The sequence below is a fragment of the Mesoplodon bidens genome (genome assembly GCF_964165515.1).
Source record: "Mesoplodon bidens genome assembly, chromosome: 16".
Classification (NCBI taxonomy): Eukaryota; Metazoa; Chordata; class Mammalia; order Artiodactyla; family Ziphiidae; genus Mesoplodon; species Mesoplodon bidens.
Window position 1 is genome coordinate 51,583,712 of NC_138173.1, and position 12,367 is coordinate 51,596,078.

Below are 12,367 nucleotides of genomic sequence, written 5' to 3' on the forward strand. Positions count from 1 at the left end.
AATAAAATTTTAGTTCCTAGACATAGTTTAAATAAATGACCAGATGTGACATTTACTCAGTGAAGGTTTTAAAAAACTACAATCAAAAGAGATTCTGTTGCACTAATATAATATAATATAAATAATTTCAGTTCTACGAATCTTTTCATTTAATGAAACTTGCTTCCATTTCAGGTGTTAAAATGAAGTTAAATATATGTACAGAGGAGGTTTTCTTTTCATTAACTTTGTCTTTCCCTTTTATATGTCTTCACTAGGGAGCTTCGGTGGTGGTCAAACCATGACTGTGACAGGCACTGGGTTTAATCCACAGAATTCAGTTGTATTAGTGTGTGGCTCCAAATGTGCAGTCGACAGACTGAAATCTAATTACACAACATTATTATGTGAAATTCCACCTAATAATGGTAAGTAGTCAGAAAAAAGAATGGAAGTCTTTGAGAACTGTTTAATTTTATAGAGATCAGTCTGAATTTCTTTTTTCAATTTTCTGTGTTCATTTGGGGCAATTGAATCACCTTTATGAATTTCCTGATTTTAAGCAATTTCTTCAGAATTTTGTTTTCTAGGCTTATAATATTTTCCAAGATTCATGACATTTGGGTTAGACTGAATTGTTTTTAGTAAATTTCAGTTTTTCAGCTTATCACATAAAGAGCATGCCAAATGGAGAACATGTTTTTAGTCCCTATTGGAGTATTAACTTTTCCTTAAAGTGGGGATAGTATAATGGTTATGAGGGTGAACTCCGGTAATTCGTTGCCAAGATTCAAATGCAAGCTGTGTCTTTGGGCAAGTTATTCAAGCTTTCTGTGTCTTAGTTTCCTCTTCTGTAAAATGAAAATGATCACATTAGCCTACTTACTGTGAGGCTTGATAAGTTAATGTGTGTGAAGTGGATAGAATGGTATCTGAAACATGATATGTGATTTGCTATTATTATTACTCTTATTTATTTTTACTTAGTGGTTAAAAGCCTGGGCTCTAAGGAGCCCCTGAATTTGTTTTGCCACTAACTGTCACCTCAGCTAAGTAACTTAACTCCTCTCTGTTTCAGTTTGTCCATCTATTGAATGGAGACATTAACCCTAGTTCAGTGGTTTACTGTGTAGTTCAAGTATCTGGTATTTTAAGTACACAACATATTTTAATTATCTAACAAAATTTAAGAAGAACTAAAGAGAATAATACAGATGAATAAAGGATATGGTTTATGTACAAACATTTTTTTAAACATTAACAAAATTTGATGAAGCTTTTCTAAACATTTTTGCTTCTTCTGACTTCTTAAAGAATACTGAAGAAAATGTAACATTTTTGTGACTGGGCTTACTTATCATTTCAACATCAGAGTTTGTATTCTGATTTTTTTAAAGCAGTAATGCTATAAAGATTTGTCAAGGTTTGTTTACCTTAACAATAGCTCCGCTTCTTTTTTCAGCGTTTCTGTATTGAGTTTTTGTAGCTTTTCTGTCTGTTACCTAGCTTTCAGCTGTCAGCATGCTTGCTATTAGCGGTTCTTCCTTCCTTCCTCTCTAATTTGCAGTGTTGAATCCTCTAGCACTGGAAAACCAAACAGGCAGGTTTGTAGAATTGTCTACAATAAGAGGCTCTGAGGGAGGGTCTAAGGGTTTTTCCCCTGTTGATAATGTGCGTGAATTTTGTGATGTGTTTGACTATTGCTAGAGATCTTTATTACTTCACATAGAGCCTGTGAAAGTGACTTTGGGAAAAGGAAGATGTTATTAAAAATATTTGGGGGTTTTGGAAATGAATAAGGGCCTGATGGCAGAATCGAACTCAGTTTGATTCCTCTTATCATAGGCAGGGTACCCAAGCAAGACTGTGAAGTGAGTGTGGTCAATGGGAAGAATTCATCTCAGTCCACGACTCCTTTTATATACAACATGTCAATGACTCCACTCATCACTGAAATAGCTCCCAGGAGAGGCAGTACAGCAGGGGGCACCAGACTTACAGTCCTGGGATCAGGCTTCAGGTACTGTCTTCACATGCATATACATCAGTGCATCTTTCCGGACTCCAGCCGTTAGGCCTGCTTTCTCGTGCGCCAGGACAGTGTTTGAATATAGTCATGTAAAGTCTACCCACCTGCTCAAAAGCCACACTACATTTACTGACTACATACTCTGTGTCAGGAACCTTTCTACCCCATAGAAACTTCCTGCCTTACCTTCTTAGGTATTGTTTAATACCATTTTATGGCTAGAAGACTAAAATTAGAGAGGCTAAATAACTTTCCCCAGATCTTAGTAAGTAACATCACAAGTATAAATCACCTTCCTGTTATGCTTCCCCCAGAATCTCATCTCCAACCATCATCTGCTTCATTGGCTCAATGAAACATCTCTTCATCCATTTATTTCACTGTAACTGTTTAGGTTCCTTCTTCATAAACATATTCATTATTTTGGCTCAAATTTTATGTACTGCCCTATCATCATCCTTCAAGTACAGAAGTTTGACTTCAAAACCCCAGATCATTTAAATCATAGTGGGCAATGTTAATTCCTCAAGTACCTGTAACTACCTTGGACTTGCATTTTTACATGGAGATTAAATTCCAAAGTCTGTGAATGTGACAAAAAATGTCACATAGGCAAGATAATCGCTGGAAGTGTCTTACATAAGTGCCTGCTTGGAGACCAATGAAGAATTTCTCAATAATTTGAACCCAAGCAGTTTTTCTCCAGCACTGCAATACTTGCTAGTTTGTAGTTTTATTTCCTGATCTCTTAATCTCTTTGTTTACTTTTTTCTCAACAAATATTTTGAAGTTTTACTACTGAAAAAAAGTGTCAGTCTGCACTTTGATAGCTCATAGGTAAGATCATTATTTTTACAATAATGCATATGAATAATAGGGTTTGACAATGTGACCTAGAAATTTGAGAAAAACGTCAATGTTTTGTTTTCTTTTTTTTACTTTACAGTGAAAATATACAGGATATTCTTGTTACCATAGCTGAAGCCAAATGTGATGTTGAGTATTCCAACAAGACATATATCATCTGCATGACAAATGCCCACACTCCTTCAGGGTGGGCTCCAGTGCATGTCAACATCAGAAGCATCGGCATGGCCAAACTGGTAACAGTGCTGTTGGATAGAGTAGTCTCAGCAATAGAAAAACTAGCCTAATGGGAGGTGAAGTAATTGGTAACGGAGTTGTTGGGGTTTCTTCTGGCTGTGCTGGGTCTTTGTTGCTGTGCATGGGCTTTCTCTAGTTGTGGCAAGCGGGGGCTACTCTCCTTTGTGGCACGCAGGCTTCTCATTGTGGTGGCTTCTCTTGTTGTGGAGCACAGGCTCTAGGCACGCAGGCTTCAGTAGTTGTGGCACGTGGGCTCAGTAGTTGTGGCTCGCGGGCTCTAGAGCTCAGGCTCAGTAGTTGTGGTGCACGGGTTCAGTTGCTCCACGCCTTGTGGGATCTTCCTGGTTCAGAGATTGAACCCCTGTCCCCTGCATTGGCAGGCGGATCTTTAACCACTGCACCACCAGAGAAGTCCCATTAATGGACTTTTTACTTTGTTAATGTCTCCAAAAGATAACTAAGATGTGACTATAATAAATTTAAAGTAGGTTATTTTTTTTTTGCTTGTTACTAAAATTTTATTATTTCATATTTCTAAGTATTCTGGATTGCAGGGTAATTGGTAAAAGCTTTTTTAGTTTTTTATTATTGTGAAATTAATCAACAGGCAGCTCTAACATATTTAAAGTAGGTTATACTTAATGAAAATGTTCATTGTTTTAAATTTCTTCATTTTGAGGAATTAAATGAAGAATTGTGATAAAACCTCTAAATTTAAAAGTCTCTCATTTCTATTACAGGATAACGCGGACTTCCTATATGTTGATGCTTGGTCCTCCAACTTCTCGTGGGGGGGAGCATCGCCCCCAGAGGAAGGCTCACTAGTTGTTATTACAAAGGGACAGACAATTTTGCTGGATCAAAATACCCCTATCCTGAAAATGTTGCTTATTCAGGGTAAATTTCTGAAAATCTGTTTATTAGACTCTGCCTGTGAAATGGTTCTGTGAAGTTAATTTAATCAGAATTCATGATTATGAACATCCATAGTTGTATCATGTCTTGAATACAGAGTGTAGTACTGAGTTCTTTAAATTGAGTATTATAATCCATTTGTGGTTATGAAATTTTTTATTGCATTGCAACCAGAATCTTTTAATGAAATAGAATAGAAAATATCTGAGTGTACTGCATCTTTTATACGGGTAAGCATCTTTTTTTTTATTATTTTTAATTTTTTTGATTTTTTTAATTAACAAATTTAATCAGTTATACATATACATATGTTCCCATATCCCCTCCCTTTTGCGTCTCCCTCCCACCCTCCCTATCACACCCCTCCAGGCGGTCACAAAGCACCGAGCTGATCTCCCTGTGCTATGCAGCTGCTTCCCACTAGCTATCTACCTTACGTTTGGTAGTGTATATATGTCCATGCCGCTCTTTCGCTTTGTCACAGCTTACCCTTCCCCCTCCCCATATCCTCAAGTCCATTCTCTAGTAGATCTGTGTCTTTATTCCTGTCTTACCCCTATGTTCTTCATGACATTTTTTTTTCTTAAATTCCATATATATGTGTCAGCATACAGTATTTGTCTTTCTCTTTCTGACTTACTTCACTCTGTATGACAGACTCTAGGTCCATCCACCTCATTACCAATAGCTCAATTTCGTTTCTTTTTATGGCTGAGTAATATTCCATTGTATGTATGTGCCACATCTTCTTTATCCATTCATCTGATGATGGACACTTAGGTTGTTTCCATCTCCGGGCTATTGTAAATAGGGCTGCTATGAACATTTTGGTACATGACTCTTTTTGAATTATGGTTTTCTCAGGGTATATGCCCAGTCGTGGGATTGCTGGGTCATATGGTAGTTCTATTTGTAGTTTTTTAAGGAACCTCCATACCGTTCTCCATAGCGGCTGTACCAATTCACATTCCCACCAACAGTGCAAGAGTGTTCCCTTTTTTCCACACCCTCTCCAGCAGTTATTGTTTCTACATTTTTTGATGATGGCCATTCTGACTGGTGTGAGATGATATCTCATTGTAGTTTTGATTTGCATTTCTCTAATGAGTAAAGATGTTGAGCATCCTTTCATGTGTTTGTTGGCAGTCTGTATATCTTCTGTGGAGAAATGTCTATTTAGGTCTTCTGCCCATTTTTGGATTGGGTTGTTTGTTTTTTTGTTATTGAGCTGCATGAGCTGCTTATAAATTTTGGAGATTAATCCTTTGTCAGTTGCTTCATTTGCAAATATTTTCTCCCATTCTGAGGGTTGTCTTTTGGTCTTGTTTATGGTTTCCTTTGCTGTGCAAAAGCTTTGAAGTTTCATTAGGTCCCATGTGTTTATTTTTGTCTTTATTTCCATTACTCTAGGAGGTGGGTCAAAAAGGATCTTGCTGTGATTTATGTCATAGAGTGTTCTGCCTATGTTTTCCTCTAAGAGTTTGATAGTGTCTGGCCTTACATTTAGGTCTTTAATCCATTTTGAGCTTATTTTTGTGTATGGTGTTAGGGAGTGATCTAATCTCATACTTTTACATGTCCCTGTCCAGTTTTCCCAGCACCACTTATTGAAGAGACTGTCCTTTCTCCACTGTACATTCCTGCCTCCTTTATCAAAGATAAGGTGACCATATGTGCGTGGGTTTATCTCTGGGCTTTCTATCCTGTTCCATTGATCTATCTTTCTGTTTTTGTGCCAGTACCACTTTTAAAGTCAAGTGTTTCATGAAACTTTTGGTTCAATAACTGTGTGTGTGTGTGTGTGTGTGTGTGTGTGTATGCCAGTGCACATGGAGTGGATTACAACAGTAAAAAGGTATTTCCCATTTATAAAAACACTAGTATAGTGGGTCCTAGGGGTTATAAAAATCATAGAGATTTGTTAGATTCTATACTAAATGACCCCCCTGACTCCTCTTGGATGCCAGGTTGTGATTTAACCTTTGCCTGTGAACCTGTTTTCAACTGTTACCCGAAGTTCTCTCTGCTTCTTAATATCCTAATTTTAATACAGCAAGCTAAATAACCAGAACTGTGACAATTGTGTGTAAAAGAAACAATAATTGGAGAGAGTAAAACACTTGAGGCTTTAGTATATAAACTTTGCCATAATGGTTTTAGCTGTTCATAGGGCTTTGCATTTTGTTTTTTTTAACTTCTGGGACAACAGCAGTGTTTCAGTTATTTGAAGTTATTAACTATTGAACCTTTGGACAGGTAAAGTTTCACTATCCACAAATTTACATCAGTCTCTTAAAAAATGTATCTCAGCACATTCTTTAATAATGCTTATCAGGCTATAGCTGTTGCTAGTGCAAATTAGTGGATAAAAGTTCAGACCTAATGTTGGCATTACAATAGTGTATAAAAAGTGTTTTACTTTTATTTTAATTTTTTGTTCTTAATTTATATTCTGAGATCCTGTGTTTGTAGAACTAGAGTTCATGTAGCTGCACTATTTAATAGCATTTAAAATAACAAATGATCAAGGGGGAATAATCTGCCCTGGGGTTTGATTTTCTAGCAGCTCCCTAGGTCTTGTTTGAAGTTTTTTTTTTTTTTTTGCGATATGTGGGCCTCTCACCGCTGTGGCCTCTCCCATTGCGGAGCACAGGCTCCGGATGCGCAGGCTCAGCAGCCATGGCTCACGGGCCCAGCCACTCCGCGTCATGTGGGATCTTCCCGGACTGGGGCACCAACCCGTGTCCCCTGCATCGGCAGGCGGACTCTCAACCACTGCGCCACCAGGGAGGCCCTTGTAATAATCTGCTCTGGGGTTTGATTTTCTAGCAGCTCCCTGGGTCTTGTCTGAAGTTTTTATACTTCATGTTGCCAAAGAGCTGAAGTAAAGTGACATGCATAGTGACAGCAGATAGGAATAAGAAATTAAATTTTAGTGTATAATTTAATAAATAGCTTTTAATAAGACTATTCCTTGTGATATATTTCAAAATTGTATGGTTTTTAGGTGGAACTCTAATGTTTGATGAAGCTGACATTGAACTTCAGGCAGAAAATATTCTAATTACAGATGGAGGCGTTCTTCAGGTATACGAGAGAACTTGATCTGTATTCATTGCTAACCTCTCTCTTTTTAAAATATTATGTGTAAAAAATATATATATTATGTGTAAAATGGACAGTTAATTATGCTAAACTCTCACTAGTTTATCTTTGTGTAGGTCTCTGTTCTTAGCATAAAATCTTTTTTCTGGATTTTAAAAGTTCCCTAGAATATTTTTGTGCTTTTAATGGGAAGATAAAGCATATTTTCATAGAGCAGAATTTTAAATAGAGCAGAAAAAAAAATTAGCTCTGAGATGTGGCTAAAATCAATCAGTATACTTTCCAAAGGTCTGGCATAGTATATTTGGCTGACTGGAAAATGTAAGGTTTATCTTTTGGAGGAAAGATACTGAGAATGGAACAGTTGATTCTCAAAAGAGAGGGAAGAAAAGAAAAGAATTTCCTTTTGAATGATTAGAGTTGTGGATAATGAGTTTTACTTTCTGAATGATGCTTGTGAAATCCCTTGCAGATTGGGACGGAAGCCTCCCCATTTCAACACAAGGCGGTCATTACCTTGCATGGGCACCTGCGATCTCCTGAGCTCCCGGTATATGGCACCAAGACACTGGCTGTGCGGGAGGGAATCCTGGATCTGCATGGTACGGGCCGAAAGGATTCAAGGAACTGGTCCAGGAGAGACTAGCCAGGAAGCCAGAGATAATCCTCCTGATAACTCTCTTTAAATGAAGCCTTGCCAAACTTCTCCTGTCTTTACGTGTTCCCTCTTTACCCCTCTTTATCTCTTCCCTCCTTTATCCAGGTTAGGTCAACTCCTACAGACCACCAAGACTCACAACCAAGGTCACTCCTAGGAAGCCCGTCCATCACATCCTTTGCCTAATTTAGCACTTGAAACAGTTCATATTGATTGTTTTCTTTATTCATCTATCTAAACAAAAAGGCATTAAGTCTAGAAGCATAAATTATAACTTCTTATATTTGTATTTTAAAATGGGCTCTTTCTAAAATATAACTATAAATTTATATTTGCACTGTTCTATAACTATATATACTGTGGAAAATTATCAGCAAATAAAAATGATTATGATCATGTTTGAGGTATCAATGTAGCATTATTTAAAGGAAGCATGGTGTGAATCCTTTTTATATGAAGTCTTCTATATTGCAATAATCTACCTCTTTTATAAGTTTAGAATATATAAGCATGATACCCTATTACGATCATAAATGTCCTACATTATGCTAAATATATACACTAATAGAATTTTCAGAAATTTATACATTTCACTTGTCTCCAGATTATCAATTTAAGCAATTCCTATCAACAATGACAAAGATAATAGGCCTCTGCCCATTTTATCAGTAGTATCACACAATTTATATTGAGTTCATATAAAGAAGATTATCATAAATGGGATATGTCATTGCAGAAGGATTTTTTAAAAACTTATAGACCTATACATGTTATTACAAACTTGATTATTTTATAAAGCAAGCACTCTAAATGTTTCTTTTTTGAGAAAGGTATAAGATGCTAAGGTAAAACGAGCTTTCTCAAAATTGATTCAATCCAGGAAAAGATTAAAATGCATGAAACTCTTAATATCCAAGAAAACACATCTAGGGAAATTCTCGGTTTGTATGTTGGCTCCAGGTCTGCCTGTTCCTGTGATTTGGACTCGTTTGGCTCATACTGCAAAGGCAGGGGAAAGGACTTTGATTTTACACGAAGCAGTAACGTGGAAACCAGGAGATGAGATTGTAATTGCAAGCACAGGACACAGGTATGATGTCTTCTGAGCACGCTAATTTTGATTTAGAATAGGGATTTTTAAAAACTATGTAAACAAGGGATGATTCAGAAGGTCCACAACTATTTAATTTAAATTTGAAACCTAGAATAAAGAAGCATGAACAGCCAAATATGTATTTGACAAATATTAACATTGGGTTGACCCCCAGTGTGTTGAGTTTCCATTGACTGAATTTACCATGAGAAAAACTATAAATATGTACTAATAAAAGATTTTAGTCATTTTCATGGTTAGGTTCCCATGTAAGATTTCATTTGACAAAAGCATTCTGCTATTAATAGTCAGTTGAAAACCTCTGAGTGAGAGCTTTAGCTAAGTACATCAGTGCATGCAAAAATGTAAATGAGCTTCTTTGTTTGGGGCCACCAAATGATACATTTGAAAGAAGCTAGTGAACTCTTTCTTATCTTACAGTCTTGGCAGTGGCTCCCATGGAGCAAAATTGTTAGTAATGATTGAATAAAAGGGAGGAAATTATAGTATGAGTGATGATTAACGTGACCTTTTACATGTGTGACATTTTACAATCGAGGCTGCTTATGACCCTTAATTTGTTTAATTATATATTTTAGCAAATAAGAAATAAAAAGAACAAAACTAATACAGCTACACCAAGAATACTGGTGGGGAGAGGAAGCAAGAGGAGCCTTATTTTTGCTTTGTTCAAATGATAAGTAGTAGCAAAATTGGATATAGTTGATGCTGATCAGGGAACAAATAGTAATTTATGACAAGAAACAGCTAAATTATGTTAAGGTCGTGACTCAGTATAGAATTAGAATTCAAGGTGGCATTTTGGGTTTGTCATTTCCCAAGTTAAAAATAGACTTGCAGACGTTAGGAAGAGTTAAATATATACTTAGCTTTATAAGTGCCCTTTTTTTCTCTGCCCTTGGAATTGCATAATGGCAAAATTAAAAAGCAGCAAAGTGACAGGGCTTACAAATAGAAAGTCCTCATTTATAGCTTTTCTGGATGAAATAAAAGAGTAAGTTTAGAATTTAGTTTAGGGATATTTCATTTTAAGAAACAAGAATTAAGGAGTTTCCCACCAAATCTAACTCATTGTTCACTATTTAATTCATAAATCCTATTTCAGAGTTTGTAACGCAGGTGGTTAAGAATACTACTTCTAGGGGTTTCCCTAGTGGTACAGTGGTTGAGAGTCCTCCTGCCGATGCAGGGGACATGGGTTCGTGCCCCGGTCCGGGAAGATCCCACATGCCGCAGAGCGGCTGGGCCCGTGAGCCATGGCTGCTGAGCCTGTGCATCCGGAGCCTGTGCTCCGCAACGGGAGAGGCCATAGCAGTGAGAGACCCGCGTACCGCAAAAAAAAAAAAAAAAAAAGAATACTACTAAAGTCAGTCTGCCTGGGTCCAACCCCCGGCAATACCACTTACTAGGCCTGAGGTCATGTTATTTCACCTCTCTGTGCTTCTCTAAAATTGGAATGCTGTTAGTATGTATCTCAGAATTACTGTAAGGACTAAGTGTGTTAATATGTGTAAAACAGAGCAGAACTTGACTCAAAGTTAGTGCTAGATAAGTTTTAGATATTATTACAAAGGAAGAAAAGGTGCATTTAGGTGCATATAACATATAAAAATGCTTTTTAGGGCTTCCCTGGTGGTGCAGTGGTTGAGAGTCTGCCTGCCGGTACAGGGGACACAGGTTCGTGCCCCGGTCTGGGAAGGTCCCACATGCCGCGGAGCGGCTGGGCCTGTGAGCCATGGCTGCTGAGGCTGTGCGTCCGGAGGCTGTGCTCCGCAACGGGAGAGGCCACAGCAGTGAGAGGCCCGCGTACCGCAAAAAAAAAAAAAAAAAAAAAAAAAAAAAAATGCTTTTTAGAACCTTCTTTTGTTTTTTTTTGTTTTGTTTTTGTTTTTTTGGCTGCATTGGGTCTTTGTTGCTGCATGCGGGCTTTCTCTGGTTGCAGCTAGGGGGGCTACTCTTCATTGCGGTGCACAGGCTTCTCATTGTGGTGGCTTCTCTTGTTGTGGAGCACAGGCTCTAGGCACGCAGGCTTCAGTAGTTGTGGCACGTGGGCTCAGTAGTTGTGGCTCGCGGGCTCTAGAGCTCAGGCTCAGTAGTTGAGGTTCATGGGCTTAGTTGCTCCACACCACGTGGGATCTTCCTGGACCAGGGATTGAACCCATGTCCCCTGCATTGGCAGGCAGATTCTAAACCACTGCACCATGAGGGAAGTCCCTGGAACCTTCTTTTCTAAAGAAACCTCTGTTCATCTGAATTCAAGAGAATTCAGGAGAGGCCAGTCCAAATCACCTGAGGGATCCTGTACTATTGATACACCCTATCTCAAGCATCCTTAATCTTCACCTCCCCCGCCCTCTCCCCCTATAATTCCTTCCCTGGGTCTTTTGGAATTATGGGTTTCCCCATCCACCCACCATCTTGGAAAAAAAAAAAAAAACTTTGGTCTCCTGTCTCTTCTAGCTTCTCTCTCTCTCTCTCTCACTTTCTCTGTAAATTATTGAACTGCTTAACTATTATGCCCATTTCTTCCATTTCATTCTCACTATCCATGTTTTCCCTTTAAATCCTACAGTCTAATTTGATCCTCATAAAAACTTTCCCAGTGACCCTCTGACTATCATCATTCTTCGCTTCCTGCACATCACCAGGTTCTTTTGGTCCTTCCCTTGAAATGCCTCTTCCACCAGCTTTCCATGCATTCAGTTTAATTTAGACTCTCAGCCCCTCACCCTGGAATATTCCATCATCTTCCTATTTGGGCTCCATTCCTCTACCTTCTTACCTCAGGAATTCATTCTGCATTGATTTATTCAGTCAGTGAAAAACTGTGATCGAATTGTGACACGTACTGGACCAAGTGCTCAGCATACAGAATGATTTAGCGGGTGTCTTACCTAGAGGACCAGACAGGTATGGGAAGGACAGAGAAGTAAATGGGTGGTAGGACTGCAGTGTGGTGACTGTTAGTGCTGATGGGGCATCACGCAGAGCTTACTGGGAATCCAGAAGAAGAGTTGGGAAAGGTGAGAGAGGTGCCTTTCAACGTGTTTCACATTGTTATTTAAACTGGTAGTTAAAGGAGAAAAAGTTTTACCAAGGGAGAGAGGAATCAAAAAGGAATGTCAAGAAGATACAGAGGTATCTCCTCTAAGGGCACCTCTGTCAACAGCACCAGTCACGCTTTAGTAGATAATACACAATCAGCCATAGAAACACATGTCTATCTGAAGTCAGGGGCACTTTCTGCTTGGTATCCCCAGTACTTAGCTCTGTGCCTAGAAAACAGGATGGACACTCAATAAGTCTTTGTTGGAAGGACTCAGTACATGAATGTGTATATTATAGATTTGGCCAGTCCTTTTGCTGGAACTTGGTATGTATTGAAGGAATGGGTAGAAATGAGAACTCCTGAGCTCACCTCAGTCATTTCTTTTCCCTGCTCAGGAACCTCCAATGGCTTCCC

General features: G+C 38.4%; 1 protein-coding gene across 1 annotated transcript in view; it reads left to right on the forward strand.

The window, feature by feature from the left end:
- PKHD1L1 (PKHD1 like 1) overlaps positions 1–12,367 on the forward strand; it is a gene marked incomplete at its 5' end in the record, with an annotated part of 156,499 nt that overhangs the window by 80,880 nt on the left and 63,252 nt on the right. Inside the window, 7 exons of the mRNA XM_081258904.1 lie at positions 258–411; positions 1,829–1,999; positions 2,955–3,111; positions 3,853–4,009; positions 7,035–7,114; positions 7,605–7,734; positions 8,751–8,880. Of these exons, the coding sequence (XP_081115030.1) occupies positions 258–411; positions 1,829–1,999; positions 2,955–3,111; positions 3,853–4,009; positions 7,035–7,114; positions 7,605–7,734; positions 8,751–8,880 (979 nt within the window). The remainder of the gene's footprint in view (positions 1–257; positions 412–1,828; positions 2,000–2,954; positions 3,112–3,852; positions 4,010–7,034; positions 7,115–7,604; positions 7,735–8,750; positions 8,881–12,367) is intronic.